Here is a 25,907-nt window from a genome sequence, read left to right on the forward strand (position 1 = left end):
GAAATGATTTCTTTTTGGTGTTACTAGCAATCAGCCTAGCACTGATAACTTTTATGCTCTAATGACAATACTACCTCTAGAATTTATGCTTCTTTTGTAACTTTTCTATGCAATTAACTGTACTTCTGTCATTTTCACATGTTAGTACAACTTATCTAAATTGTGAAGAGGTAATAAGTTTAAAATAAAAAGTCACATAAAAGCTTAGTACCAGAAAAAAATTGTTAAAGGAGAATCCTAGTTTTTTTCCTCTTCCTTTGCATATTCCCAGGGAGTCTCTGTTTGCAGTGTTCTTTCCCACGTTCTTTATTAGTACAATAATAAAAAATGTTTCATTGTGCTATTTCCATGCATGCATGTAAAATACTCTGGTACAATTTTATGGTGTATTTCCAGTTATTTAGAGGACTCTTACTAATTACTTTTAAGACTTGCCTCTGAACATGGTATAATTCTCCCAAACAATTTTGGTGAATGAGGTGGATTGTGCCAGTTTATCTGTCTAGCAAATAGCTATTTTAAGCATTTTCCATTTGTGGAATATTATAGAAAGACCATCTCTTACCACTAGAACCACATTACTTTATGTGCTTTTTTTTTTTTTTTCTCTCCATTTGAAAATTTGTGTAGTTGGCTAGGCGCCAATGGCTCATTGCCTGCAATCTTAGCTACTCAGGAGGCTGAGATCCAAGGGTCATTGTTCAAAGCCAGCTGGGGCAGGAGTGTGTGAGATTTTTATCCCCAATTAACTACCAAGAAAGCTAGAAGTGGAGCTGTGGCTCAAGTAGTAGAGTGCTACCCTTGAGCAAAGAAGATCAGAGCACTGTCCTTAAGCAAATAAGCTCAGGGACAGTGTTCTGGCCCAAACTCCAGGCACCAAAAAAATTAAAAAGATTTTCAACATAGCCAGGGTTTTATACATTTCAAAAGACAATTTTACTTCAGTAGGATGGAGGGATATTTTGAGTATTTTGGCAAAGTTCTTCCTCTTTAGGTAGAAATAAGATTTTAAAAAATGAGTAATTTTCATTTTGCCTCTATAACTGGAAAAATATTCAAATTTATGGGCACATTTTGTCTGGAGCAAATATTCCCTTTATAAACGTTGAGTCTCACTTGTAGGTGGCCTTTTAAAATATACTTTATTTTATATACTGTGTTCATGCTTTGGCTTTATGCCCGACCACCCAGATTGCAAACATCAACAGTAGAAACCCACTGTTAAAGGAAAATAAACAAAAGGAAACCCTAGAAAATATTATAAGTGCTAGTAATAAATTATTCACTAGTGTTCACATTGGAGCAGTAATGACTTATAATATTAATAAGTCACAGTCCTCAAAATTGCCCCACTATTTATTAATACATTTAGTGTTTCCCATCCTTCAGCTGAGATACTTGTTGGGTGTTAGAAATAGTTGCTTATTTGTTTGTTTTACTTAATACAGAGGTTAAAAATCAAGGGCAAATACCTATATTCACAGGATTAACTAGCACCACATCCTTATATTAAGAAAATTACTGATTTTGGAAGCCAGTTGTATATAATATGTCAAGCAATCTAAAACAGAACACTGTAGACTGAATGCAAAATGACCATTCCTGACAAAACTCTTCCTCTAAAATTCAAAATCAAAGCATTTAGATGGTTTATACAGGATAGTTTGATTGTAGAGGACAGGATATATGTAATTTATTTAAGCAAAAACAAAAAAAGAGAAGTAAGGATAGGAAGAAAAGGGAGTAAGAAAGATAGGAGTAGGAGTATTCCACACAAGAAGCATACAGTCTAGGATTGAGTGACGAATACATACAAGAGGCATAATGAGGAAACCCTGTTAGAATTCTAGATGGTCTGTATAAGGCAGTGATTTTCAAATTATGTTCTGAGGAACCCCCACAGGGTCTGGTTGGCAAGGGAGTGAGGCAGCCAGCTATTGAAATCTTTAACCAAGGCAGGGCTGCAGGTGTGTTAAAAAGACTGATCTGACTGCATGCAGAGGAATGTGTTGGGAAACTATCCAGTATGTCAATGAGATGGCAGCAGTCCAAATATACTGCTCATCACTAGACTGAAAATAAAGCAGGAGGATGGACATGCGTATTCTTACCAAGGAAGAACCAACAGGTCAGGGTTACTGCACCTGAGTGAATGCTGTACCAGGAGAAGGACCCACGGAAACCTGTCTAGTAAGAGAAATTAAGAATCTCAGGATTGTCTTAAAATCTGGTACTTGCCCAGTGCTGGTGGCTCATGCCTGTAGTCCTAGCTACTCAGGAGGCTGAGATCTGAGGATCACAGTTTCCAGCCGGGGCAAGAAAGTCCATGAGACTCTTATCTGCAATAAACCACCAGAAAAACCCGAAGTGCCACTGTGGCTCAAGCAGTAGAGCGCTAGCCTTGAGCTGAAGAGCGCAGGGACAGCGCCCAAGCCCAGAGCCAAGCCCACAACCGACCAAAAAAAAAAAAAAAATCTGGTACTTGTGTGTATAAGAATAAATATGTTGGGGGGGGGGGTATGATTGGGTGGGAGGGAGGGGGGAGGCTGGGAAGGGAGGTGAAGGGTAAACAAAGGAGGAGGCTGCAATGCTTGGTAAGAAATGTATGCATTATCCTGCCCATGTAATTGTAACCCCTCTGTACAGTATGTTCTCAAATAAAATAAAATTAAATTAAAAAAAAAAAAAAAAGAAAGGCAAAAAAAAAAAAATAAAATAAAATGCTGCTACAAACAAAAAAAAAAAAAGAATAAATATGTAAGGTAATACTTTGGTTCTATGCATGTTCTAAAGAGAAATATAAAGTGGATTAAGTTAATAAATCGTATTATATGGGAACTACAACTGGAATGGTTAAACTTAACAAATTATTCTGTGTCTGCCCTCACAGAGCTAGGAATTAAGTTCTCATGTACTCATGTATGGCTATCATATGTGTTTCCTAGAAGTCATTAAGTGGAAATTTTTTTCTGTGTAGGGGCTAGGGAGTATGTGGGGGGGGGGGGAGAGGGGGGGGGAGTAATGAAGTTAAGTAGGGAAGTCCTAAGCTCTTCAGAGCTAAAGTTTCCATAACCAGAAACTGAAAGTTGGCACTTCTGGTAAAGTGGCATTCCCCAGCTAATATGGTTATGTAAGGCAAAGACTGATCATGATGTGGCTTCTGGTTGGTAAGAATCCCTAGCAGAGAATAAGACACTGTGTTTCTCTTACCTGGTGACATGGTGACATAAAGCCACAATATGAAGGACAAAGAAGTCACTAGGAATTTACTGTCCCCCCCCCATAGAAAAAAAATGTTATAAATGAGATAAACATAGAGAGATGTACATTTTGCTCAATATAAGAAAGGATTAGCCAAGCATGATGTGTATGTCTGTAATCCAGCACTCCAGGAAGGTTAAAACAAGAGGATTGAGAGTTCAAGACCAGCATGTGCTTGTCTCATAAATGCAAACATTGATTTGCTATAAAAGGTTCACAAATACACAGCATCATTATAGTCTGAATTACATACACAAGTTGAAGTTTTAACCCCCTGTATTTGACTGTCTGGTCTAGAAGGACGTGATTAAATTAAATGAGAGATTAACAGTAGGCCCTAAACATAGTTTTGTTGTTTAAGCCATCAGCATGGAGCATTTTGCAAATTAAAATCATGCATTTTGGCAAATTCATAAGCAATTATTTTTGTAACAACTTAAAAAACTGCCATTTACAGGCTGGGAAGGTGGCTCAATGGTAGAGCGCTTGCTTTGCGTGCATGAGGCCCTGAGTTCAATTCCTCAGCACCACATAAGCAAAAAAGAAAAAAGCCGGAAGTGGTGCTGTGGCTCAAGAGTGGTAGAGCACTAGCCTTGAGCTGAAGAGCTGAGGGACAACACCCAGGCCCAGAGTTCAAGCCCCACAATAAGAACCCAAAAATAAAACAAACTGCCATTTGCCATGTAGAATAGACAAAGGACTTAGAATCAACGATCTCCCAGTATATAATACACCTAACAAAGAGATCCTGGTTTCAGATACTGTCCTTAGTAAAATTAACTGGGGACTACTGGGGCTTGAATCTAGGAATAGGACAGGAAATATACATCTGACATGAACCCAAGCGTATCACATAGTGCCAGAAAGCAAAGAAGTAGTCAAAAAAAACCTCACAATAATCAGATACATCAAAGGGCACAAGAGCCAATTGAAAGATCTTCCGGTGGCCAAAGCATTCAGCAGCAAAATAAATAGCATCCAGTTATGACCCAGAGTGTAAAACAAATACCCATACTGATAGTAATAAATCATTAATAGACAAGTAGAAGAATTCCAAATGATTTCTTTAGACACTACATAACTCCCCACTCAATCATGAGCTGTGCATAATGACTTCCCTCCAGAAGGATATTGTTTGAAAAGTGTGGAAAAAAAATAAACTCTACAAGGCAAAAATCTGACAAAACACTACTTTATATACGTGGAGTTTCTGTTGTTATTTTTATAGTTGTTAGAGTTATTGTCTCCCATCACTGGAGATTGGACTCAGGACCTCTTATTTGCTGCTAGTGCTCTTACTACTTGTACCACACCTCTAGCCTATGGTTGTTTTTTGTTGTTGTTGTTGTTGTTGTTATATTTTGTTTTAATGGGTTTGTTTTTTTGGTTTGGTTTGGTTTGGTTCGATTTGGGGGGGGTTTTTTGGGTTTGGTTTGTATTTTGTCTCTGCTTCCTGAGTAGCTGATATTACAGGCATGGCTAACATACCTGGTTTGGGGTTGAGGGTTGTTTGTTGTTTTGGAGATTTTGTTCTTTTAGAATTTTTTTTTGTGTGTGTGGGATTGGCATTTTAACTTGGCCTTTATTGCTAGGCTGGTGCTTTATCACTTAAGACATGCATCCAGCCCTTTCATTACTCGTTTTGGGGTGGTTTTGTTTTTGTTTTCTTTACATACTGGAGCTTTACTCTTGTTCAGCTTTTTGCTCACTGGCTAGCATTCTACCACTGGAGCCATGCCTCCACTTTGCTTTTACCTGGCTTTTTAGAAATAAGAGTCTCAAGGAGACAGTCTGTGAATATCAGCTACAAACCTCCATTCTCAAATCTCAGCCTCCTAAATAGTGAGGATTATAGGCATAAGCCCCAGGTACTTGGCTTTTTTTTTTGTTTGTTTTGTTTTTTTGAGATAAGATCTTGTAAACTTCTCTGTCTGGGCTGACCTCAAAGGTAGACTTCTCCCAGCCTCCCAAGTAGCTAGGATTATAGGTGTATATATACCTGTACCCTGGCCTTCAACCTTGATCTTCGTATTTACTCCAGCTTCTAAGTAGCTTAGGATACATGCCTTATCTACCGTACTCACTAATACTTATTTTTTTAAGTCTTACAAGCATCATTGTGTTTGTTTGTTTGTTTTAGTGTTTTGTTTTTTGGGTTTTTTTTGCCAGTCCTGGGGCTTAAATTCAGGGCCTTGGGCACTATTCCTGAGCTTCTTTTGCTAGTATTCTACCACTTGAGCCACAGTGCTACTTCTGGCTTTTTCTGTTTATAAGGTACTGAGGAATCGAACCCAGGGCTTTATGCATGCTAGGCAAGCACTCTATTACTAAGCCACTTTCCCAGGCCCATCACTGTATTTAATTAATCTCCTTTTTCCTTTTTTTTTTTTACTTTTAGGCTGGTGTTTGGAATGCTTTATCCTGCATATTATTCATATAAAGCAGTGAAAACAAAAAACGTGAAGGAGTATGTAAGTATATTTACTTGTTTGTAGTTTGTATAGTACTGGGTCTTGAACTTCAAGTCTCATACCAGGCTAGACTGGTGCTCTTCCGCTTGATCCTTACAGTGGTTCACACCTATCATCTTAGCTACTCAGGAAGCTGAGATTTGAGAATCCTGGCTCAAAGCCAGTTGAACAGACAAACCCAGAAAATTGTTATCTCTAATTAACCAGCAAAAACTGGTAATAGATGTTATTTAGGAATTAGCCAATGAGCTGTTAAAAATAATTCCATTTATTATTATGCATCAATTTTGTTAATTTTTTTGAAGACTAAAGCATAAGGTTGTGTGTTTTATTGTGTTAGTATAACACTCTGATTTTCATTACTAGATTATTTTGAAAATTTGAAATTTTTAACACTTATAATTCTGCTTTGTAAATTAAAATACTTTAAACAATGGAATATGGATATTCTTACTCAGTTTTTTTTTGGGGGGGGGAATGTCCGGTCGTGGGCCCTGAACTCTGGGCCTGGGCACTATCCCTCAGCTCTTCAGCTCAAAGTTAGCGCTCTACCACTTGAGCCACAGTGCCACTTTCGGCTTTTTTCTTTTTGCTTATGTGGTGCTGAGGAATCGAACCCAGGGTCTCATGCATGCAAGGCAAGCGCTCTACCACTGAGCCACCTTCCCAGCCCATTCTTACTCAAATTTTTGAGAAAGTTGAAATTTTTGGTACTATTTTTTCATTCCCAATTTACCTTGGGCAACAGTTTTGGGGGTTTTATGTTTTGTCTTTTTGTTTTGTGGGGTTTGTTACTGTATTTTGTCTTGCTTTTTGGTGATAATTAGGTTTGAACTCAGGGCCTCACACTTAATATGTGGATAGTCTATCACTTGAGTCATACCCCATCTCCTATTGCTTTAGTTTATTTTATTTTTATATAACCCTATAGGTCAGAAATCTAAAATAAGTCCATAAGACTACCTTTCTCCTTGCCTTTCCCAGCTTCTGCAGACCACCCACGTTCTTTGGGTTACCACTCTTTTCCTCCATCTTCAAAGCCAACAATTTTGGACTGAAACCTTTTTCTACCCCCCCTCTACCTCCTCTATAAGGGCTTTGTGATTACTTATACCCACTTAAACCAAGATAATCCCATCTCAGGATTGTCTGGTTAGCAGCTTTACGCCACCTCCATCTTACTTTCCCCTTATCTTTAACATATTCATAGTTTCCAGGATTAACACATATTCTGCCTGTCATGTTACTATCCCATCCATCCTTACTGCAACCATATCAAATAGGCAAAGGAAAGATTCCAATTTTCCAAGCTCAAAGAAGAATTAATAGGCTCAGAATCACATGAGTCAGTGAAGGCAGTATTGATACCAGATCAGAGACCTTGGAGTTTCTAATTCCTTATTTTTTCCGTTCTGTCATACTACGTTTAGAAATGGAGATAAAAATTCTAGTGCCACAAAAAATTCAGACAGCTTTGATAGCCAGCCAGTGAATTTACTTGTGATTAATTCAAACATGGACCTTTGGAGCCACAACCCTGGAAACAATATGGTTATTTTCCTGAAGGACAATGAGGCAAAACCAGGCAGGATACACAAGTCTCCAAATCAACTGTGTTTTTAAAGTTCTGTAAAATTGTGACAGTTCTTCAAGTATTTCCAGTCTAATTTCACTGAAAGAAATGTTGAAGATTACTTTCATGACCTCAAGAGGCTGAGTCTCAATGTAGTTATTCAGTTGTAACTAATTTTAACTGTTTTATCAAAACACTGTCCCTATTATATTTTCCTATATGTTAATTACATCCAAATTTACTTTGTTTTGTATAAAGTACTATTTCACTAAAGTTAACCTTCTAAAAATTGCTATGAGACCAAACATGGTGATAGATATAAGTCCTAGGGTGGCTGAAGGAGGAAAATCAAGTGTTCTGGGTTAGCCTGGGCTCCTAGTGAGACTCAAAAACCAATAACAAAAGACAATACTCCATTGCTCTGTGTGTGTGTGTGTGTGTGTGTGTGTACTCCATTGCTGTGTGTGTGTGTGTGTGTGTGTGTGTGTGTGTGTGTCAGTCATGGGGCCTGAACTCTGGGCCTGGGCACTGTCCCTCAGCTCTTCTGCTCAAGGCTAGCTCTCTACCACTTGAGCTACTGTGCCACTTTTGGCTTTTTCTGCTTATGTGGTGCTAAGGAATTGAACCTAGACCTCATGCTTGCAAGGCAAGTACTCTACCATTGAGCCACCTTCCCAGCCCTCCATTTTATTTTGAATACCTCTTCATACTCTCTAATTTTGTACTCCTCATTCGCATATGTGTTTCTTCTACTAAAATAAGGGAAATGTTTGTCTTAATCGTTAAATTCCCATTTCTAGAACAGTATATGGTATATAGTACTTTGAAAGAGTGAATGAACCAAAGACTGAATAAATGAATAAGGAAAAGAGAAAAGTTGATTTTTAAATATATATGTGAAGTATTAGATTGGGTTAACAAAAGCACATGCATTTCATAAGTGGATTGGTCTATTTTCTTAGCTTTGATTCTTCTGGATTAGGGCATGTGCAATCCAGACTGAACACTTACTCCAAAGCTCGTCAGTGTCTTTATGCTATTTGGTTAGACCCAAATTCTGGTGATATCTACTTCAAAACTGTTCTCTAAAAGCAAACATTTTCAGTTAATTTACTTCTTCCCACCCTAACTACTACCATTTCCCTTAAGCCTACAAATGGTAGATTGCACCTGATACAACAGATGCTGTGTTCTAATCAAAACAAATGGAAAGAGCTGTGTATTTTGGCAACTTTCCTTTCTTCCTTTGCCTATTTTTATAACAGAGCTTTCCTAGGATATAATTTCCGGGGTAGTGTGGCTGATATGGCCTACTTAAAGACTTTCAGTTGCAGTAATTGAAATGTAAACTTACTGAAGAATTAGTATGGTTTTGCAAAATTTTTCAGTTCCATACCATCTTTTGACTTCCAAATAGAGTGTTTACTTCCAATTCGTGTATAATTGCTATAGCTTTTCTAGGAAGCCAATGTTCTTATTCTGAGAACATTGGAGAATGCAGCAATGAAAAGATTGGCCAACAACACTTAAAAGTTAAAGACAGACATGTGTTCCTAAGATTTTCTAAGAGCAAGAACAAAGAACAGGAAAAACTCCTTTGTGAGATTACTCTTTAAAAGGCTTAGAAATGGACCTTCTAAAACTACTGAATTTTTGAAAATGACCTAATTTTTTACTTAATATTTAGGCAATAGAAAAATGAACACTTGTAACACATGCAACTTATGCAGTTTTTATTGATTAGTAAAATCTGAAGAAATTGGCCAGTTTTAGGGTGGAGACAAAAAAAAACATACTGAAGAACTTCACTCTCAAGAAGTATCCCTTCCAGGTACCCTGGTTCTGGCCTGTTATCTAGCTACTTGGGTTGTTTAGATCTGAGGATTAAGGTTTAAAGCCAGCCCAGGTAGGAAGCCCATGAGATTCTTATCTCCAAATAACCATTAAAAAAAAAATGGAAGTGCACTAGTAATAAAGTAGTAAGAGTACTAGTCATGAGCAGAAGCTAAGGGACAATGAAACAAACATTGAGTGTAAGATTATATAATTGGTGGATTGAAAATAAATGCCTAATGTAGGTCCTTTTAAAATCTTAGAATGTGAATGAATATAATCTTTGACCTTTATAAAGTACATTGAAAACATTCCCACAATTTCCACACAGAGATGTAGCTAGCCAAGTGCTGTAGCTTCCAATGAAAAAGTCTTTGGGAAACATAGACAGAACAAAATTCTCACAGTGATACTAAACCTAAGAGGCTAAGTCAGGCTTTTGCTAATATGTAGGAAGAAATTTACCAACCGTAGTGCCAGTGGAAATGGATTTTAAAACAGAGACAGAAACAGTTGTTTCCATTAAAGGAAATGTTGCTAAGAAGTAAACTGGAATGAAGCCTAGCCACCTCCACCCTAATCCCTAGTGATGGAACAGATTCAAATCATAAAAACGACAATCACCGAAAAAAACTTAGCTGCCTCCACCCTCACTGCAGAGAACTGTAATAGAAGGAGCCAGTGTTCTGCCTTCCCTTCCTTTATTCAGAAACTACAACCTCACCATTTTATAGAAATCCTCAATTAGTTCCAAAAAACAAGAAATAATAATTGCCTGGGAGAGGAAAGTAGGAAGACCTCTGTCCAAGGCTGGCTTTGGACAGAAAGCCATACATCCTACCTGAGAAATGAACTAAAGCAAAGAAGTATAAAGGGCCCAGCTGACGTGATAGTGTACTTGCCTAGGCAAGCAGAAGGACCTGGGTTCAAACCCCCAAATACTGCCAAAATAAAGAAAGCACAAACATGCCAACATACACACATACACAGACCTAAGTAAGGGGGAGGTATAGAAAAGGGATTGAAAATTTGTTTAAACAGAAGTGTTTAAGAGCTGGGCCTTGTAATCTCAGGCCTGTCAGCCTAGCTACTCAGGAGGCTGAGATCTGAGAAGCCTGGTTCCAAATCAGTTCCAGAAAAGACTGTGAGATTCTTATTTCCAAATAACCAGCAAGAAGTAAGATAAGAGGTGTGTCTCCAGTAGTTGAGCACCAGCCAGATAGTGAGTTTGAGTCCTAATCTCAAACAAACAAACAAAAATATTTTTTTAACCATGCAATAGGCCAGAAGTAGAATGGAGGCTTAAGTGGTAGAGCACTAACCTTGAGATAAAAAAAAAAAAGTAAAGGAGAACTTCACGGCCCAAGTTCAAAGCCCTAGTACTAGCATACAAAAAAAACATTTAAACAAGCAGTTCTAAACTGAAGTGACAAGAGATATATTAAATTACCCATAAAGTTTGTTAGTAAGAAGTGGAATGTTTTCTAATACTGTTAATTATATCTGTTTTTCAACTAAAGGTTTACACAGGATCTGCTTTTGGAATGCTCAGATATGTACATTGTCTTTCCATTATGTAATTTTAGAAATATAGTGCCCCACCAACTATAGCTGTAACAATCAGATTGCCAACCAGATTGCCATCACACTGTAAAAGGCCCTCCTAAGGATATAAAAGCCAGGGCTATTGCTCCAGATTTTAACTAAATTAGGAAAATACAATCTTTTCCCAAATGCTCATGTAACTTTCAAAGCCCTTGAGAGCTAAAAATGATGGTGCAAGACTGTAATCCCAGCTACTTTTGAGGCAGAGATAAGAGGGCCCAGAGTTCTAAGCTAGTAGCCTCAGCAAAGTTAACAAGACCTTATCTCAAAACAAAATAAAAGTAAAAAGTATGAGGGGCTGGGAAGGTGGCTCAGTGGTAGAGCACTTTGCCTTGCATGCCTGAAGCCCTGAGTTCGATTCCTCAGCACCACATAAGCAAAAAGAAAAAAGGCAGAACTGGTGCTGTGGCTCAAGTGGTAGAGCGCTAGCCTTGAGCTGAAGAGCTGAGGGACAGCGCCCAGGCCCAGAGTTCAGGCCCCACTACCGGACCCCCCCCCAAAAAAAAAAAGTATGAAGTGTAACTAAGAAGCCCCATACTAGGAAAGGGAAAAAAGTCTTATAAAATATTTTAGAAACTTAAAGAAGTAAATTACATTTTAAAAAGACATCGACTAAAACTGCAAATAAAAATGTAAAAACTTTTCAAAATATCTTAAAAGTCACAAAGAGATTAATTTGTAATTTGTTTTACAAAATTACCATAACTTCCAAAGGTTGCTAGCAGACCTCTTTCTTTTTTGGGGGGAGTGGGTTTTTTATGGTTATTATAAAGGTGATATACAGAGGAATTAAAAGAATACATTCCTTTTTTTTTTTTTTTTTTTCTGGTCAGTCCTAAGGCCTGAACTCAGGGCCTGGGTGCTGTGCTTGAGCTCTTTTGCTCAAGTCTAGCACTTTGAGCCACAGCTCTACTTCCAGTTTCCTAGTGGTTAATTGGAGATTAAAGTCTCACGGCCTTTCCTGCCTGGAATGGCATTGAAGCATATCCTCAGATCTTGGCCTCCTTGGTAGCTAGGATTACAGGTGTGAGCCACAGGGACCTGGCTAGAAATATCTTATGTAAGTTGATTGACTGTCAACTTGGAATCTATTAAAGATAAATCATGGTTTAACAAAATGTTCCATAGACTACCTTTAGGGTAGTAATGATATGAAGATATGAGTTGGACTTCCTTCCATGTTTTAGGTCTGTCTGAAGTTCTCCTTTAGAATTATAAACTTCTCTTTCTGCACCTTTTTCTAGCTCTTTTCTCTAACTCTATTACCCAGAACTACACTATAATCAAGTTGCCCTTCCTAACCTCCAAGTTGCCCTCCCCATTCACCCAAATGTGATCCTCACTTGCTTTTTTTTTTTTTTTTTTTTTAATTTTGGTTAGTCGTGAGGCTTGAACTCTGGGCCTGGGCACTATCCCGCAACTCTTCATCTCAAGGCTAGAACTCTACCGATTTAGCTACAACTCCACTTCCAGCTTTTTCTGTTTATATGGTGCTGAGGAATCAAACCCAGGACTTCATGTATGCCTGGCAAGCACTCTACCGCTGAGCCACCTTCCCAGCCCCCTTTACTTGCTTTAGAGAAGTAATTTCATAACACAGGTTCCATCTCTGATGGAAATTGATTTTTCCTGCAGTGGTTTGGTTTCTTTTATCAGACTTCCAGAAGCTATTTAGTACTATATGGCTGGTTCTTCTTACCTGTTGAATATTTACTATGTGCTTCAAGTGCTCAATGGAGCCTTTAGTGTAGAGCTGCAATGTAGTGTAGAGTGAAATTTAACTGTATGGGCCATAGCCTTGCCAGCCACCCTAGCCAACTTTTAATGGCTAGGTTTGTTCACAAGGGGAAAGAAACAAGATTTAATCAAGTATGTGAAAACAGATGAAGACCTGAAGGCCTAGGTGCTTAGACAGTGGCACCATGCCTTGCAAATATGTAGGGCTCACACTGGGCCAAGACTTTGGGAACTCCAAAGGAAAGAAGAAACAAATAGGGTGACAATTTAGGATGGAATAACTGGTAGGATGACCAGTTAACCCAGCTTATTCCTCTGTGTCTGGATAGCCTCTTTCCCATATTAAAATCCTGAAAGTATTCATGTGCTATTGTTAAAAGGGAACCCATCTCCCCTACAAATGTGTATTATCCCAAATAAACTAAGAGGACTTTAAACAAAAAGGAAAAAAAAATGAAGTGTGATTTCTCAGTCAGTGTGGATGGAAAAAGTTATTTTGGGACTGAGAAGTCATTCCTTCCTAAATACTGCTCCTGGGAACAGTTCCCTTAAGCAGTTCTTGCTTGTTTTTGCATCTTTCTTTCAACACTACTTAAATTAATTCTCATCTAATTTTTAAATGTTTCTTCACTTTTCCTTCTCTCAAGTTTCCTAAACTCTGTTGAGGTCAGGGATGAGATATATAGAGCTTCTGTGATTCAGAGGTCCTGGAAAAAACAGTGCAATTCATTTCTGTTTACAGTCAGTCCCATTTTAGTTCACTTTAACATCCATATAATGTGCGGCTTTCTCCTTCAACTCAATGGGGTCTTTCCCATGTGAGGCCTGATGCAGCGATAACTAGCAACGGCAGGTAGATGGTGTGGCTTGTTCACAGCATCCATCTGAGACCTAAGGAGCTGCAGAAACTGTGGCTGCGGGTGAAGAAGTGCCCAGAAGTTGAAGAAACCCAGATCAGTCAAAACCTAGTATATTCGTGCCTCAGATACCCCATTCTTTTTTTTTTTTTTTGTCAGTTGTGGGGCTTGAACTCTGGGCCTAGGCACTGTCCCTCAGCTCTTTAGCTAAGACGAGCGCCCTACCACTTGAGCCACAGCGCCACTTCAGGTTTTCTGGTGGTTTATTGGAGATAAGAAAGACTCATGGACTTTTCCTGCTCGGGCTGGCTTTAAACCATGATCCTCAGATCTCAGCCTCCTGAGTAGCTAGGATTACAGGCGTGAGCCACCAGTGCCTGACTTTTTTTTTTTTTTTAAATGACAACCTTCAGCCATGGTGTTTATTCACTTTGGACTGAACTGCAATACAATTCACTCATTTCCAATCATGCCTCAAACTTGGCATAGCCCTGGGGGAAAAAAAAACCATAACCCAGCCATCTGGGTTGGATAAAAGAGGGAATGATTTCTCACATTTTGTTCCTCTTCGTTTTAAAGGGGAGGATCATTATGAAATAACCAAATTATTGCATAATAGTAATGAAACAAAAAAAAAATACCTTTAGTTCTATACCATTTCTCAGGAATTCTGTATCAGAGGATCTCTGTGTCCTATCTGAAATGTGTAAATGGATGTTTTGGGTGAATTGGCTTGACTGAGTAACTAATAATGGTTAGAAAATAAAGTTCTCCTTGGGTGGTCTGAAATTCAGCACTGTTTATTTCTTTTAGACTCAGCAAAGTTTTTTATTTCCCCCAGTGAAGCATATTTTAACATTTTATGCTCTGGATTTACTTAGTGTGGTTGTAATTGAAATCATTAGGTGCTTGTGATTTTTTTCATTTTTTTCTTAAAAACCATCATTAATAGCTTTGTGCCTTAAAAAATCTATAAATGAGACAAGTTGGAAAGTTTCTAAACATCTAGACTTTGAAAACAATTTTGACAAGACTATTTTGTGCTGTAAACAACTACTTGAAGTTCAATGTTAGCTCATTTGAATCTTATATCAATAAGTCCTTTAAGATGTAAGAAATAGTCATTTTTAACATTCATTTATCTATTAATTTATTTATTTCATTTATTTATTTTTGTGCCAGTCCTGGAGCTTGAACTCAGGGTCTGTGCACTGTCCCTGAACTTTTTTGCTCAAGGATACCACACTACCACTTGAACACAGTTCCACTTCCAGCTTTTTGGAGTTAAGAGTTTCAGGGACTATACTGTACAAGCAGACTTCGAATCATGATCCTCAGATCTTTACATGCTGAATAGCTAGGATTACAGACATGAGCCACCAGGGACCAGCTTAAGAAATAGTTATTAAGTTTAAAACTAGGCTAGTTCAGTAAGCCAGTTTCTCTGTGTTTGCTTCACCAAGCATAGGCTGCTAGGCACTGGGAAGGTGAGGATGAACAAAGACAATTTAAATCCCTGTTGGTTGTTTAAGCTAAAAGGCAGAGGCAGGTGTTATATAAACCAAATGAAAATTATAATGTATCCAGCTTTATGTATGACCTTTAGAGGGAGCTAGGATAATTAGGAAAGGATTCCCATTAGAAGTCAGGAAATTTCATTTGTAGAAAGCAGTAAATAATACATAATGTGTATTATTATCTGTAATAGAGTATTGGTAATTGTATATAAGATCAAACATTGTGCTAGAACTGCCTATACTCATTCTTTTATGTGTCGTTGTCTTATATTCAACCACCACCAATGAAAGATTCTTGGAGACAGGAACATCTTGACATAATAGTGTATGACTCATATCAAAGGCTTTGTTCATATTATGCCATAAGTAATATCTATCAAATTAAGGTATCACTTTAATTCTTCTTTTTATCATATAACTATAAATGTACAATAGTTATATTATTTAACATATTGCTGTCATGGCTATTATACTTATCATAGCATAATAAGTTATATGGAAGAATAAAGAAAATACTTTTTTGCCAGATGTCAATGGCTTACACCTGTAATCCTAGTGGCTTGTGAGACTAAGAACAGGAGGATCACAGATCCGAAGACCCTTCCCAGCCTATCTGTCATCTAGGTTCATAGTAGACTATAAACAGGAAGATTATAGTTGCAGACACACCCAGGGAGAAAAGTCCATGAAGACTGTATCAGTAGAAAAAACTGGGCATGGGCTGGTAATGTAGCTTAGTGATAGAGTGATTACCTAGCATGCGTGAAGCCCTGGGTTCAATTCCTCAGTACCACATACTCAGAAAAGACTGGAAGAAGCTCCAGTGGCACAATCAGTTAGCATGCAATACTTAAAAGGCTGGAAGTGGCACTGTGGCTCAAGTGGTAGAATGCTAGCCTTGAGCAAAAGAAGCTCAGGGACAGTGCCTAGGCTCTGAGTTCAAGCCCCAGGACTGGCAAGAAAGAAAAAAGGAAAGAAGGAAGAAAGGAAGGAAGGAAGCAAGGAAGGAAGGATGCCTGTCATCCGAGATATGATCGAAATTGTAAAATAGGAAGATTGTGGTCCAGGCACACTCTGGACTCTACCTCAAAAATAACCAGCACAAGGAAGAGCTTGGAGGAATAGGGCTCAGTGGTAGAGTGCCAATTTAGCAATCATAATGCTTTGAGTTCTAACTCCAGAGAAAAAACTTCTATAAGAAGAATACTGGGCTGGGAAGGTGGCTCAGTGGTAGAGTGCTTGCCTTGCATGCCTGAGGCCCTGGGTTCGATTCCTCAGCACCACATAAGCAAAAAGGGAAGAAAAAAAAGCCGGAAGTGGCACTGCTGCTCAAGTGGTAGAGCGCTAGCCTTGAGCTGAAGAACTGAGGGACAGTGCCCAGGCCCAGAGTTCAGGCCCCAGGACTGGACCCAAAAGAAAAAAAGAAGAAGAAGAATACTTTGGTGGCTGGAGGCAATTGGTAGAAATTTAGGCAATCAGCAAAAAGTGGCAGATACCAAGTTCAAGCCCTGGTCTCAGACCTAAATAAAAGAAGAAGAAAAGGAAAATACTTTTTAATTGATGTTCCAATTACTCGTGACTATGACAAAAAAAAATTTATACCAATGTGTTTATCATAACTAGAACATGGCATCTCCCTGTGTACTAAGGGCCTATGTATTGCTCTCAGTTTCTGTATAGCAATCAAGAGGGTTGTTTTATTATTGTAGCCTACAATTCATTTGCTTTGTTTATTCTAGAATCTTCACAAAAATTTTGTCTGGGAATATAAAATATAAAAACTTGCTTTGCTTGAAAAATTTGAAAGCATCATAAAATGAGGTCAACTTTTCTTTTGGCATCAGGCTATGTAAATGCACTCCTATTAAGTGGAGCATGGTCTTTAGATAGTAAATTTAGCCTATGGGTACATTCATTTTACTGTATTCACTTAGGCTTTAAATATCCTCATTCCTTAGGGAGAGTAAAGCTAAGAACTCCATCACATGACTGTCTGGATCTCTGAAATGCTAAGGCTTTATGAAAGCCTTATGGATTTTGAATAATAATAAAGCAAGTGCTGGCTTGTTAAGTAGGATAATCTGATCCATGCACTATATAAACTGGAATGTAATTTTAGATTGTATGGTTTTATATCACAGATGACTCCATAATCTTCAAAAGACATTGCCTAATTATAAGAGGATATTTCCTTGAAAAAGAAATTCTATTTGAAATATGACTGAAGATTCTATTTTAGGACTTTATTTACAAATTTTTACAAATTAATATGTGTCACATTTCTGTAGTCATGAGAAATTGAATGCATAAAGTGCTCCAAAATTGAACATGACTGTCACTTCATTTGACCACATTAACAACAAGTTTCTTACTGAATTATTAGGAAAGATGGAAATTTACAATCTGGCTTATAAAGTTCACTCAGTTCCTTAATTTTTATTTTTTATTTATTTATTTTTTATCAGTCATGGGGCTTGAACTCTGGGCGTGGGTGCTGTCCCTCAGCTCTTCAGCTCCAGGCTAGCACTCTACCACTTAAGCCACAGCGCCACTTCTGGTTTTCTGGTGATTAATTAGAAATAAGAGTCTCACAGACTTTCCTGCCAGGGCTGGCTTTGAACCGTGATCCTCAGATCTTAGCCTCCTGAGTAGCTAGGTTACAGGTGTGAGCCACTGGCACTGCCCTAGTTGCTTAGTTCTTTTAATAAATATTTTTGAACCTCTTCTTGGTGCCAGGTCTTGTAGGCATTAGGCAAATTCTTGGGGAAGAAAAGCAAGCCAAGTAAGCAGACTAGCTCAAGGAGCAACATTGTCATACACTCTTCCCTCTTGACATATTTACTGTTAAACTTTGGTGATATCATTGGACTCTCATTCAGAATATATTTACTTCAAATTTTATGCATGTTCCTGACAAGCTTATTTGTCTGATTCCTTGACTTGTTGAAATTAGGAGGGGCTCGCTGCTGGAGTCACAGATATTGCCAGTACAGATCATAGCTAACAAATTCACAAAGTCAGGAGCCACACTTCCCAAGGGATCACAATAATAATCTACAGCAGTGTTCCCCTGGCTCTGTCCCAGTCCGCTGCATGAGAACATCATTCCTCCTACCCTCCTCCTGCTTCCCACATACCTCTGAGAGTCCCCGAAGGATAGCTCAGTAAGTGTTTCTGAAAATAGCCCTCTTCTTCAGTTCCCCATCCTCGTGGAGTTCTCACAGGTCACCAAGTAGGGCTTTAGCTGTGTCCCAGATGACTTTCTAGCACTGTGACCAAGGCCTATCAAATTCTGGAGCCATGCTACAATTCTAGAAAGGCCTCGCCCTCTCAGTTCCCACAGATAAGTACAGTGTGACCTTGATCATTGGGGGTGGGAGGGAGCTAAAACACTTTGATCGTAATATGCAATAAAAATATAGTGACCAAAGGAATATAAAATGTAAGACTCTCACATAGCAGACCCGCCTGAGGCAAGGAATTCATTTCAGCAAGGAAGCTCTCGCCTGCAATTATTGAAGAACTCAGGCTCTGGCCTCCTTCACTATAGCTTCCTCCAAAGCTCTTCTGCTTCCTGCCAGCCAAGCTATCAGGAAGAAGAGGAGACAATGTGCAGGAGGCACATTCACTGCTCACAAGCTTCAGCTCACATTGTCAGTAAGAACTCAACACATGGCCCCACCCCCCTGCAAAGGGGACCTGACTGGTCCACTTCCCAGCACACTCTGCCCTGTGCCTCTTTTAGGAAAGGAGGTTGTCATATCCATGCCGCTCCTGTGTCTGTGTCCTAGACCTCTCTTTTCAGCCCTTGCTCTAACACCTAGAGCAGGCAAGGGCATCACTGGTCACAGAGTCTGTTCCAGACCTTCCTCAGGTGGCTCCCTTTCTCATCCATAAAAACAACTTTGCTGAACTTTATCTGGTTTTCTCAAATCCCCTCCCTTTCCCACCCATGCCCAGCCAGAACAGAACAGCTGCCATTCTGCAGAGTGGAGATGGAGGTCCCCACTGCCTGGGAGACTCCACCTCTAACTAGCCCAACTGGAGCCATAGTTCAAGTAATAGAGTGGTAGAGTGCCAGTGAACAAGAAAGCTGAGTAGGTGCCAGGTCCCTGAGTTCACACTCCACTACCAGCCCATTGAAAAAAAAAGAAGATCTTTGTTCCAGTTAAGAAAAATATTTCCTATTTTTCCATTCTTTGACTTAGATTCATGTTATATTAGGCCGCAGAGATGTGTTAGGCTTTGACTCTTATATACCAGGACTCTTGATGTAGTGATATAAGGAACTCAAATATAAACCACGATGAAAACCAAACCATCATTTCCCACATTTGACCCAACATACTATATGTCTACAAACACATATGTATTTATATGGATGTATTCAGAGTTGTCAATAATTTTAGTCAATTGTTCCATGAGTATTATTATGATTTCCAGGTTCGCTGGATGATGTACTGGATTGTTTTTGCGCTCTACACTGTGATTGAAACGGTGGCTGATCAAACAGTCGCTTGGTAAGTTTTACTGTTTGGAAGGGGCCAGACTACAGATTCCATGATCAGATATCCTAGCTCTTAACCTCATCTGGCTATTAACTAAGTTATTTAATTATCTAGCATCTGGGTGTCTTTCTCTGCTTTCCCACAGGACCATTACTTTTCTGTAGCTCCCCTCAAGTGAAGGCAGCTCACTCCCCACATGTCATTCCCTTCAAACCTCCTACTCTCTTCCCCCCAGCATTTTGAATAGAGAAAGTTGGTTATCATAATCCATTTTCTACATTGATGACTTCAGATTGTTTTCCTTGATCACTTCCTGAATGACTCCTCTTTCTGAAGCTATAGCATCTGCTTTTAGCACTTCTTCTCCATCCTTAAAACTCATCTATGAACCTTTAGACTGCACGTCATCATCCACGTGGGCACCCACTCAACACCAGCTTCTTGGCTCCTCTGTTCCAAATAGCATGAGGTGACATGAAAGCAGATTTATTTCCTCATGGCTTTAACATTTTACTGAGGAACAGTACTTAACAGAACAACTTGAATCTTCTCATGCCATATTTTTGTACTGCCTCTATCTAAATCCTGCCAACAACTTGGAGAAATCCCTTTTTAAAATATTCAAGCTGCTGGGTGCTGGTAGCTACTCCTATAATCCTATAGCTGCACAGGAGGCTGAGATCTGGAATCTCAGTTCAGAGCCATCCTGGGCTACAAATCTATGAGACTCTTCTTCCAGTTAGCCAGAAAAAGCTGTAACTGAGGCATAGCTCAAGGTGTAAAGTGCCTACCTTAAGCAGAAAAAAAAAATCAAATGTGAAGCCTTGAGTTCAAGACCCAGTACCAATCCCTAACTCCTCCAAAAAAAAATAGCTTTGTATTTTCAACTTTCATGCATCATAAATTCAGCCTACATTAACTGTATAATAGCTCTTCTTTGCATCTTTATCTGGGCTATTCAATGCTGTCAAAAAAATCATCCCACAGAGTTCATAGTCAACAACGTGAACCTTACCATTCCCTGTTCCTACTTTGAGAGTCAGTTACTCCTTTCATTCCATCGCTTGTCCATTTCATACCCTTGTAGTTCTTTCCTGTAGGTATTGATCTTTCCTGTAGATACTGATGGCCCACACCTAATCAAAGCTATTCAGGAGGCTGAGATCTAAGAATTGTGGTTCAAAGCTAGGCCTAGCAGGAAAGTCCATGAGACCCTTATCTCCAGTTAACCACCTGAAAACTGGAAGTGGAGCTGTGGCTCAAAGTGGTAAAGCACTAACCTTGAGCATAAATACTCAGAGACAACACCCAACAAGCCCTATGACTGATTAAATAAATAAATAAATAAAATATCTTTCCCTATGGAATTGTAACCACTTTATACAACTATAACTACCTAATAATTAATTAATTAATTATCTTTCCCATAGCCCTCATAATCTTATAGCACAATATGTCAAATTGAATTTGCTAGGGGGAAAAAATGGTATCAGTCTTAAACATTTCTTTTCTTTTTTGGGGGGTGGGGAGGAGGGGGCGCCGGTCCTGGGGTTTAAACTCAGAGCCTGGGCACTGTCTCTGACCTTCTTTTGCTCAAGGCTCTACCACTCTACCACTTAAGCCACAGTACCACTCTGGCTTTTTCTGTTTAGGTGGTTCTGAGGAATCCAACCCAGGGCTTCATGCATGTAGAAAAGCCCTCTACTACTAAGCCACATTCCCAGCCCCAGTCTTAAACATTTCTAACAACCTGCCCTTATTTATGAATTTCTCCCTGTCTGCTTCTATGTTTGTGTGGGAGGTTGAACCTAGCGCCACCCCCATATTAAGTGTACACACTCCAAACCCCCATCTTTCTTTTTTGATTTGAAATACATTTTCTTCGCTCTATCACAAAGCTATTCATTTACTTCTTTTTGACCTAGAGATTTGAGATAATTTTTTTCTGTTTGTTTTTAACTGGCAAAACACTCCAAATCATTCTAAGTGTCTAACGTTCATTCTAAGTATTAACGTTCTTTTTCTTTATGTCTTCTCATTTCTTCTGATTTCAAATGTAGCCTGTATAAACTATTAGAAAGTGTGGGAAATGTTGAACACAAATGATAGAAGGCCACAAAGCAGAGATGCTTCGTTGATGGTACCCATAGTCACCCCTATACCACATGCTACCTGTCTGACATACTACCACCCTTGCTCAGAGTATCCTGTATCTTAGTGTCTTGGTGGGCCACAAGATGCTGATATACTCAAAGTATATTCATTAACATTTAGTATGACAACAAAATAGCCTGAAGCACAGTAGTTTAGAACAACAAACATTTATTTCTTGCTCAAACAGCCTGTGGGTAAATGGTTAGCTACAGCTTTGTGGGACTTGGCTCAGCTTTAAGTCTCCTTTCAGGACCTAAGCTGAGGAAGCAGCTGTTCCCATGACAGAAGGCTAAAGCTTAAAGCAAAAGGTTGAAAGAAATGGGGTGAGAGAGTCAAAGGCCATTCCTAGCTTCCATTTGTGTGTGACATATGTCACATTCACATTCTGTTAGCAAAGCAAAGCATGTGGCTAAGCCTGTCTGGTTGGGCAATGTCCTTGGCCTGCAGGAAAGCACTGCAAAGTCACATGGAAAATGGTATAGCTGTTTAACCCTAATTCCAACTCTACTGTACTAGCGATTCCCTTCACCCCTTCACTTGCAAGTAGAATTTGTAATTCCAGCCAAGTGAAAGTGGAAGTTTCCCTTAGTGGTAGAGTGCTTGCCTGGCATTCATGAAGCCTTGGGTTCAATTCCTCAGTACCACATAAACAAACAACAGCAACAAAAAAAAAGCCAGAAGGGGCACTGTGGCTCAAGTGCAAAAGTGCTAGCCTAGAGCAAAAGAAGCTCCAGACAGTGCCAAGGCCCAGTTCAAGCCCCAGGACTGGCAAAAAAAAAAAAGAAAGAAAAAGAAAGTAGAATTTTCCCAGCCAAAGGAGATATACATATTGGAGTGATACACATTGGTTATATGCTGATGTTTGGAGGTATTCTCATGTACGTCTATAGAAGTTTGGCTCTGTAGACAGGGTTGGTGTACCTTACTACCAGAGCTAAATGCTGTTAATGCCCTCCCTGAACTGCCACGGTCAGTTTGGCAGCTTTCCTGTGCTTCTTGCATCAGAGGAATCTCGTAAAGGAAGGTGTGAATCTCTGCAGGGATCAATTTACTGTATAATTTACTCAACTATAGTTTTGTTTTGTTTTAATGAATTTGTCAATTCCATTTTGGTTGTTTCTCTGATCACTAACTTTTCCATGTGCAAACTTAACATAGTGACTAAACTTTCTAAAATGTTTATGATTTCCACATAGTTTGTGATTTCATTTTTCACTAGCAGATTTTCTCCTAATTTTTTTCTTGCTAGGTTTCCCTTGTACTATGAGCTGAAGATCGCCTTTGTCATATGGCTGCTCTCTCCCTATACCAAAGGAGCAAGTTTAATATATAGAAAATTCCTTCATCCACTTCTTTCTTCAAAGGAAAGGGTAAGTATATGTTATTTCCAGGCTGGGAATATGTCTTAGTGGTAGAGTGCTTGCCTAGCATGCCTGGAGACCTGGGTTCAATTCCTCAGTCCCATATAAACAGAAACCAGAAGTGGTGCTGTGGCTTAAGTGGTAGAGTGCTAGCCTTGAGCAAAAGCTCAGGGGCAGTGCCCAGGCCCAGGGTTCAAGCTCCAGGACTGGCAAAAAAAAAAGGTGTGTGTATCTATGTGTGTGTGTGTATGTGTGTGTGTGTTTGTGTGTGTATATATACACAAATATATGAATATATAACATATACATAGAATATACATATTTATAAGCTATTTCTATACATCACTCTGAGAAATGCATGTCAGCATGTCTTTTTAATACTGCAACGTTAGTAAAATTACTGTGAAGAGAAAGCCCTATTATTGGGCGGGGGAGGGGGGCACTTCATAACACTACTTCTAAATAAAATTGACATCTACCCTCATCTGCTTTTGCTTTCCCAGGAAATTGATGATTATATCGTGCAGGCAAAGGAGCGAGGCTATGAGACCATGGTGAACTTCGGACGGCAAGGTTTAAACTTGGCAGCTACTGCTGCTGTCACTGCTGCAGTGAAGGTAAATTCGTCATCTGCCTTTTTTTTTCGAAGTCACATTGTCAACAGATAAGGAAAGGTGGCTTTTTAAGCCAGACCTGTAATCCTAGCTTCTAAGGAGGCTGAGATCTGAGGATTGTGATTCAAAGCCAGCCCAGAGAGGAAAGTCCATGAAACTCTCATCTCCAATAAACCACCAGAAAACCGGAAGTGGAGCGGTAGCTCAAGTGGTCTAGCGCGCTCACCTTGAGCTGAAGAGCTGAGGGACAGTGCTCAGGCCCAGAGTTCAAGCCCCATGATGGACAAAAAAAAAAAAAAGGTGGCTTTTATTTTCTGAAGCTGTGGCAGAATTTTGGTTTATGTTTCGTGTAATCCTATAAAGAACAAATAGAGAACTTTAAAGATACTTTAACACTTTGTTTTCTATAGTTCTATTTTGAAACTCTTAATTGATTAAAATATGCGAGGTAGTTAATCAACATGACATATCTGAAAATGTCATTTTGTGCCAAATTTCCAAATTTTTAATTTTGAGACTGTTTGACTAAATCACCTTAAGTAAAGATGACCATTCTTCTTTCTCTGTCTTTGGTCTCTCTCTCTCCTCTCTCTCTCTCACTCTCTCTCTCTCTCTCTCTCTTTCTCTCTCTCTCCATGCAATATCTTGGTAGGATTTCTGGCTTACTTCTGCATCTCTACTTCAATCAATTTGAGGTAACTAATTATTCAAAATAAGGCATGAAAAAAATTCTTAAAACTTGGAATTTTAGCGAGTAAATTACTAATGTCATTTGCTGTGTTTGCAAGCCAAGCTATCAAATGAATGTCTTCTGTGAAAATTTGCATTATGGCTTTTGGATTTCTTTGCATGTAGTAATTGGTGTGGTTTATTTTAAATACCATAGCATACCATAGCATAACTGCTTTTAGTATGTGGGATATGGAAAGAAAACAGGCTTCATATCCAGAAAGGGCTCACTGTGACTGTCTAAGTAACTGTAGACAGTTTACTTTCTGAGTTCCTTAGTTAGTTCATGTATAAAGTAGGGTAATATGCTTATCTGTGAGAGTATATATAATAACATGGTACTTGTCTCTGTATAGTAGGAATCCATTAAACTTTGATATTATGCATACTATTTAACTTCAAGTAAAAAGTTTGAGTTTACTCTTAAGGACAGTGAGTAGTATTCTGCTTTTAAATCAGGTTCTTTTAGTTGTCCCAAATTAAATTACAGTGCTAAAAATTGGTGATTTTATATAATTGAAATAGTGAAGGAATGTAAAATGAGGGCACTTTCATTTTTTGGAGAGACCATTGGCTCAATTATCAAAGTTAATATAACCCATAGGATGAAAAATTCAAATTTCATACCTGGCAAGGTGTAATGAGGACTAAATGGAAGTGTATGAACCACACAGTGTTCTATATTATATATGCATGATAATCATATTAGTAACAATTACTTAGAACATAGTAATATAATGAAATATACTATAATTTTCCTGTTAGCTTGCTTTCAAAAGGTTTTCTTTTATTAAGATAGACTAGTAAATGAGCACTGAAACAGCAACATTTTCAACTTAGAGAATTATTTTCATTTTAGAAGTCCATTTGCATGTTATTTCTTGCTTAATGGAAATGCATTCCTGATCTCTGTGTTGCTAAAATAGATCATCCAGGAGATCCAACATTCAACAACCAGGATTTCTGAAAGGAAAGACATGTACAATCATTCAAATAAAAAGAAATTATGTAGATAATATTATAGAATGGAAGGACATGAGTCTTCAGTACAAGGTCCACAAAGTACTCAGTACCGTGAATGAAGAGAATGACTAACTGTAAGCAACGTCATTAGGTATCCAGAACACATAAGAAGCAAATTCTTAAGGATAACCAAAAGCATATGACATCCAAAGAATCTAGAATCAGGATGGTAATTAAATTCTAGATAGTGACCAGGGAAGCTTGAAGACAACGTAGTGCCATCCATCATGCCATCATGATATTCTTGTTTGCTTTCTATAATGGTAAGGTCTGATTTGGGGATATATAATTTTAATCCTACACAATATAAAATTTGCCTAAGGTATATCCTTTGTCAGGCAAATCCGTTCTGCAAAAGCTAGAAAACAAGCCACAAAAAAAAAAAAGGTAACCCCAGGATTGGGAAAACAGATAAGCCAACACAGAAGGAAGGTGATCGGATCCCCTAAAGGTGATAGGGTCCCCTAAAGGGTGCTGTGCAGCAAGTCCAGAGCACAAATTGCTCTGGGACAAAGTGTGGAGCTAAGAGAATATAATATGATTAATGCTACACAGTGATAATTAACCCAGCAAGAGCACAGGATGTGACCAATCAGAGGACTCAACACAGACAGCTAGTACCTATAACAGGTGCATATTTGCCCCAATCACCATGAATAATGTG

General features: G+C 38.8%; 1 protein-coding gene across 2 annotated transcripts in view; it reads left to right on the top strand.

The window, feature by feature from the left end:
* Reep3 (receptor accessory protein 3) overlaps positions 1-25,907 on the top strand; it is a 77,052-nt gene that overhangs the window by 25,588 nt on the left and 25,557 nt on the right. For both annotated transcript variants that reach the window (XR_006150139.1, XM_042696334.1), the window contains exons 2-5: positions 5,660-5,732; positions 19,298-19,374; positions 22,766-22,886; positions 23,381-23,494. Coding sequence is in view for 1 of the 2 variants with exons in the window: in XM_042696334.1 (XP_042552268.1) it covers positions 5,660-5,732; positions 19,298-19,374; positions 22,766-22,886; positions 23,381-23,494 (385 nt within the window). In the remaining variant the exon portion in view is untranslated. The remainder of the gene's footprint in view (positions 1-5,659; positions 5,733-19,297; positions 19,375-22,765; positions 22,887-23,380; positions 23,495-25,907) is intronic.

The sequence above is a fragment of the Dipodomys spectabilis genome, unplaced genomic scaffold (genome assembly GCF_019054845.1).
Source record: "Dipodomys spectabilis isolate Male_0828 unplaced genomic scaffold, ASM1905484v1 ptg000207l, whole genome shotgun sequence".
Lineage (NCBI taxonomy): Eukaryota > Metazoa > Chordata > Mammalia > Rodentia > Heteromyidae > Dipodomys > Dipodomys spectabilis.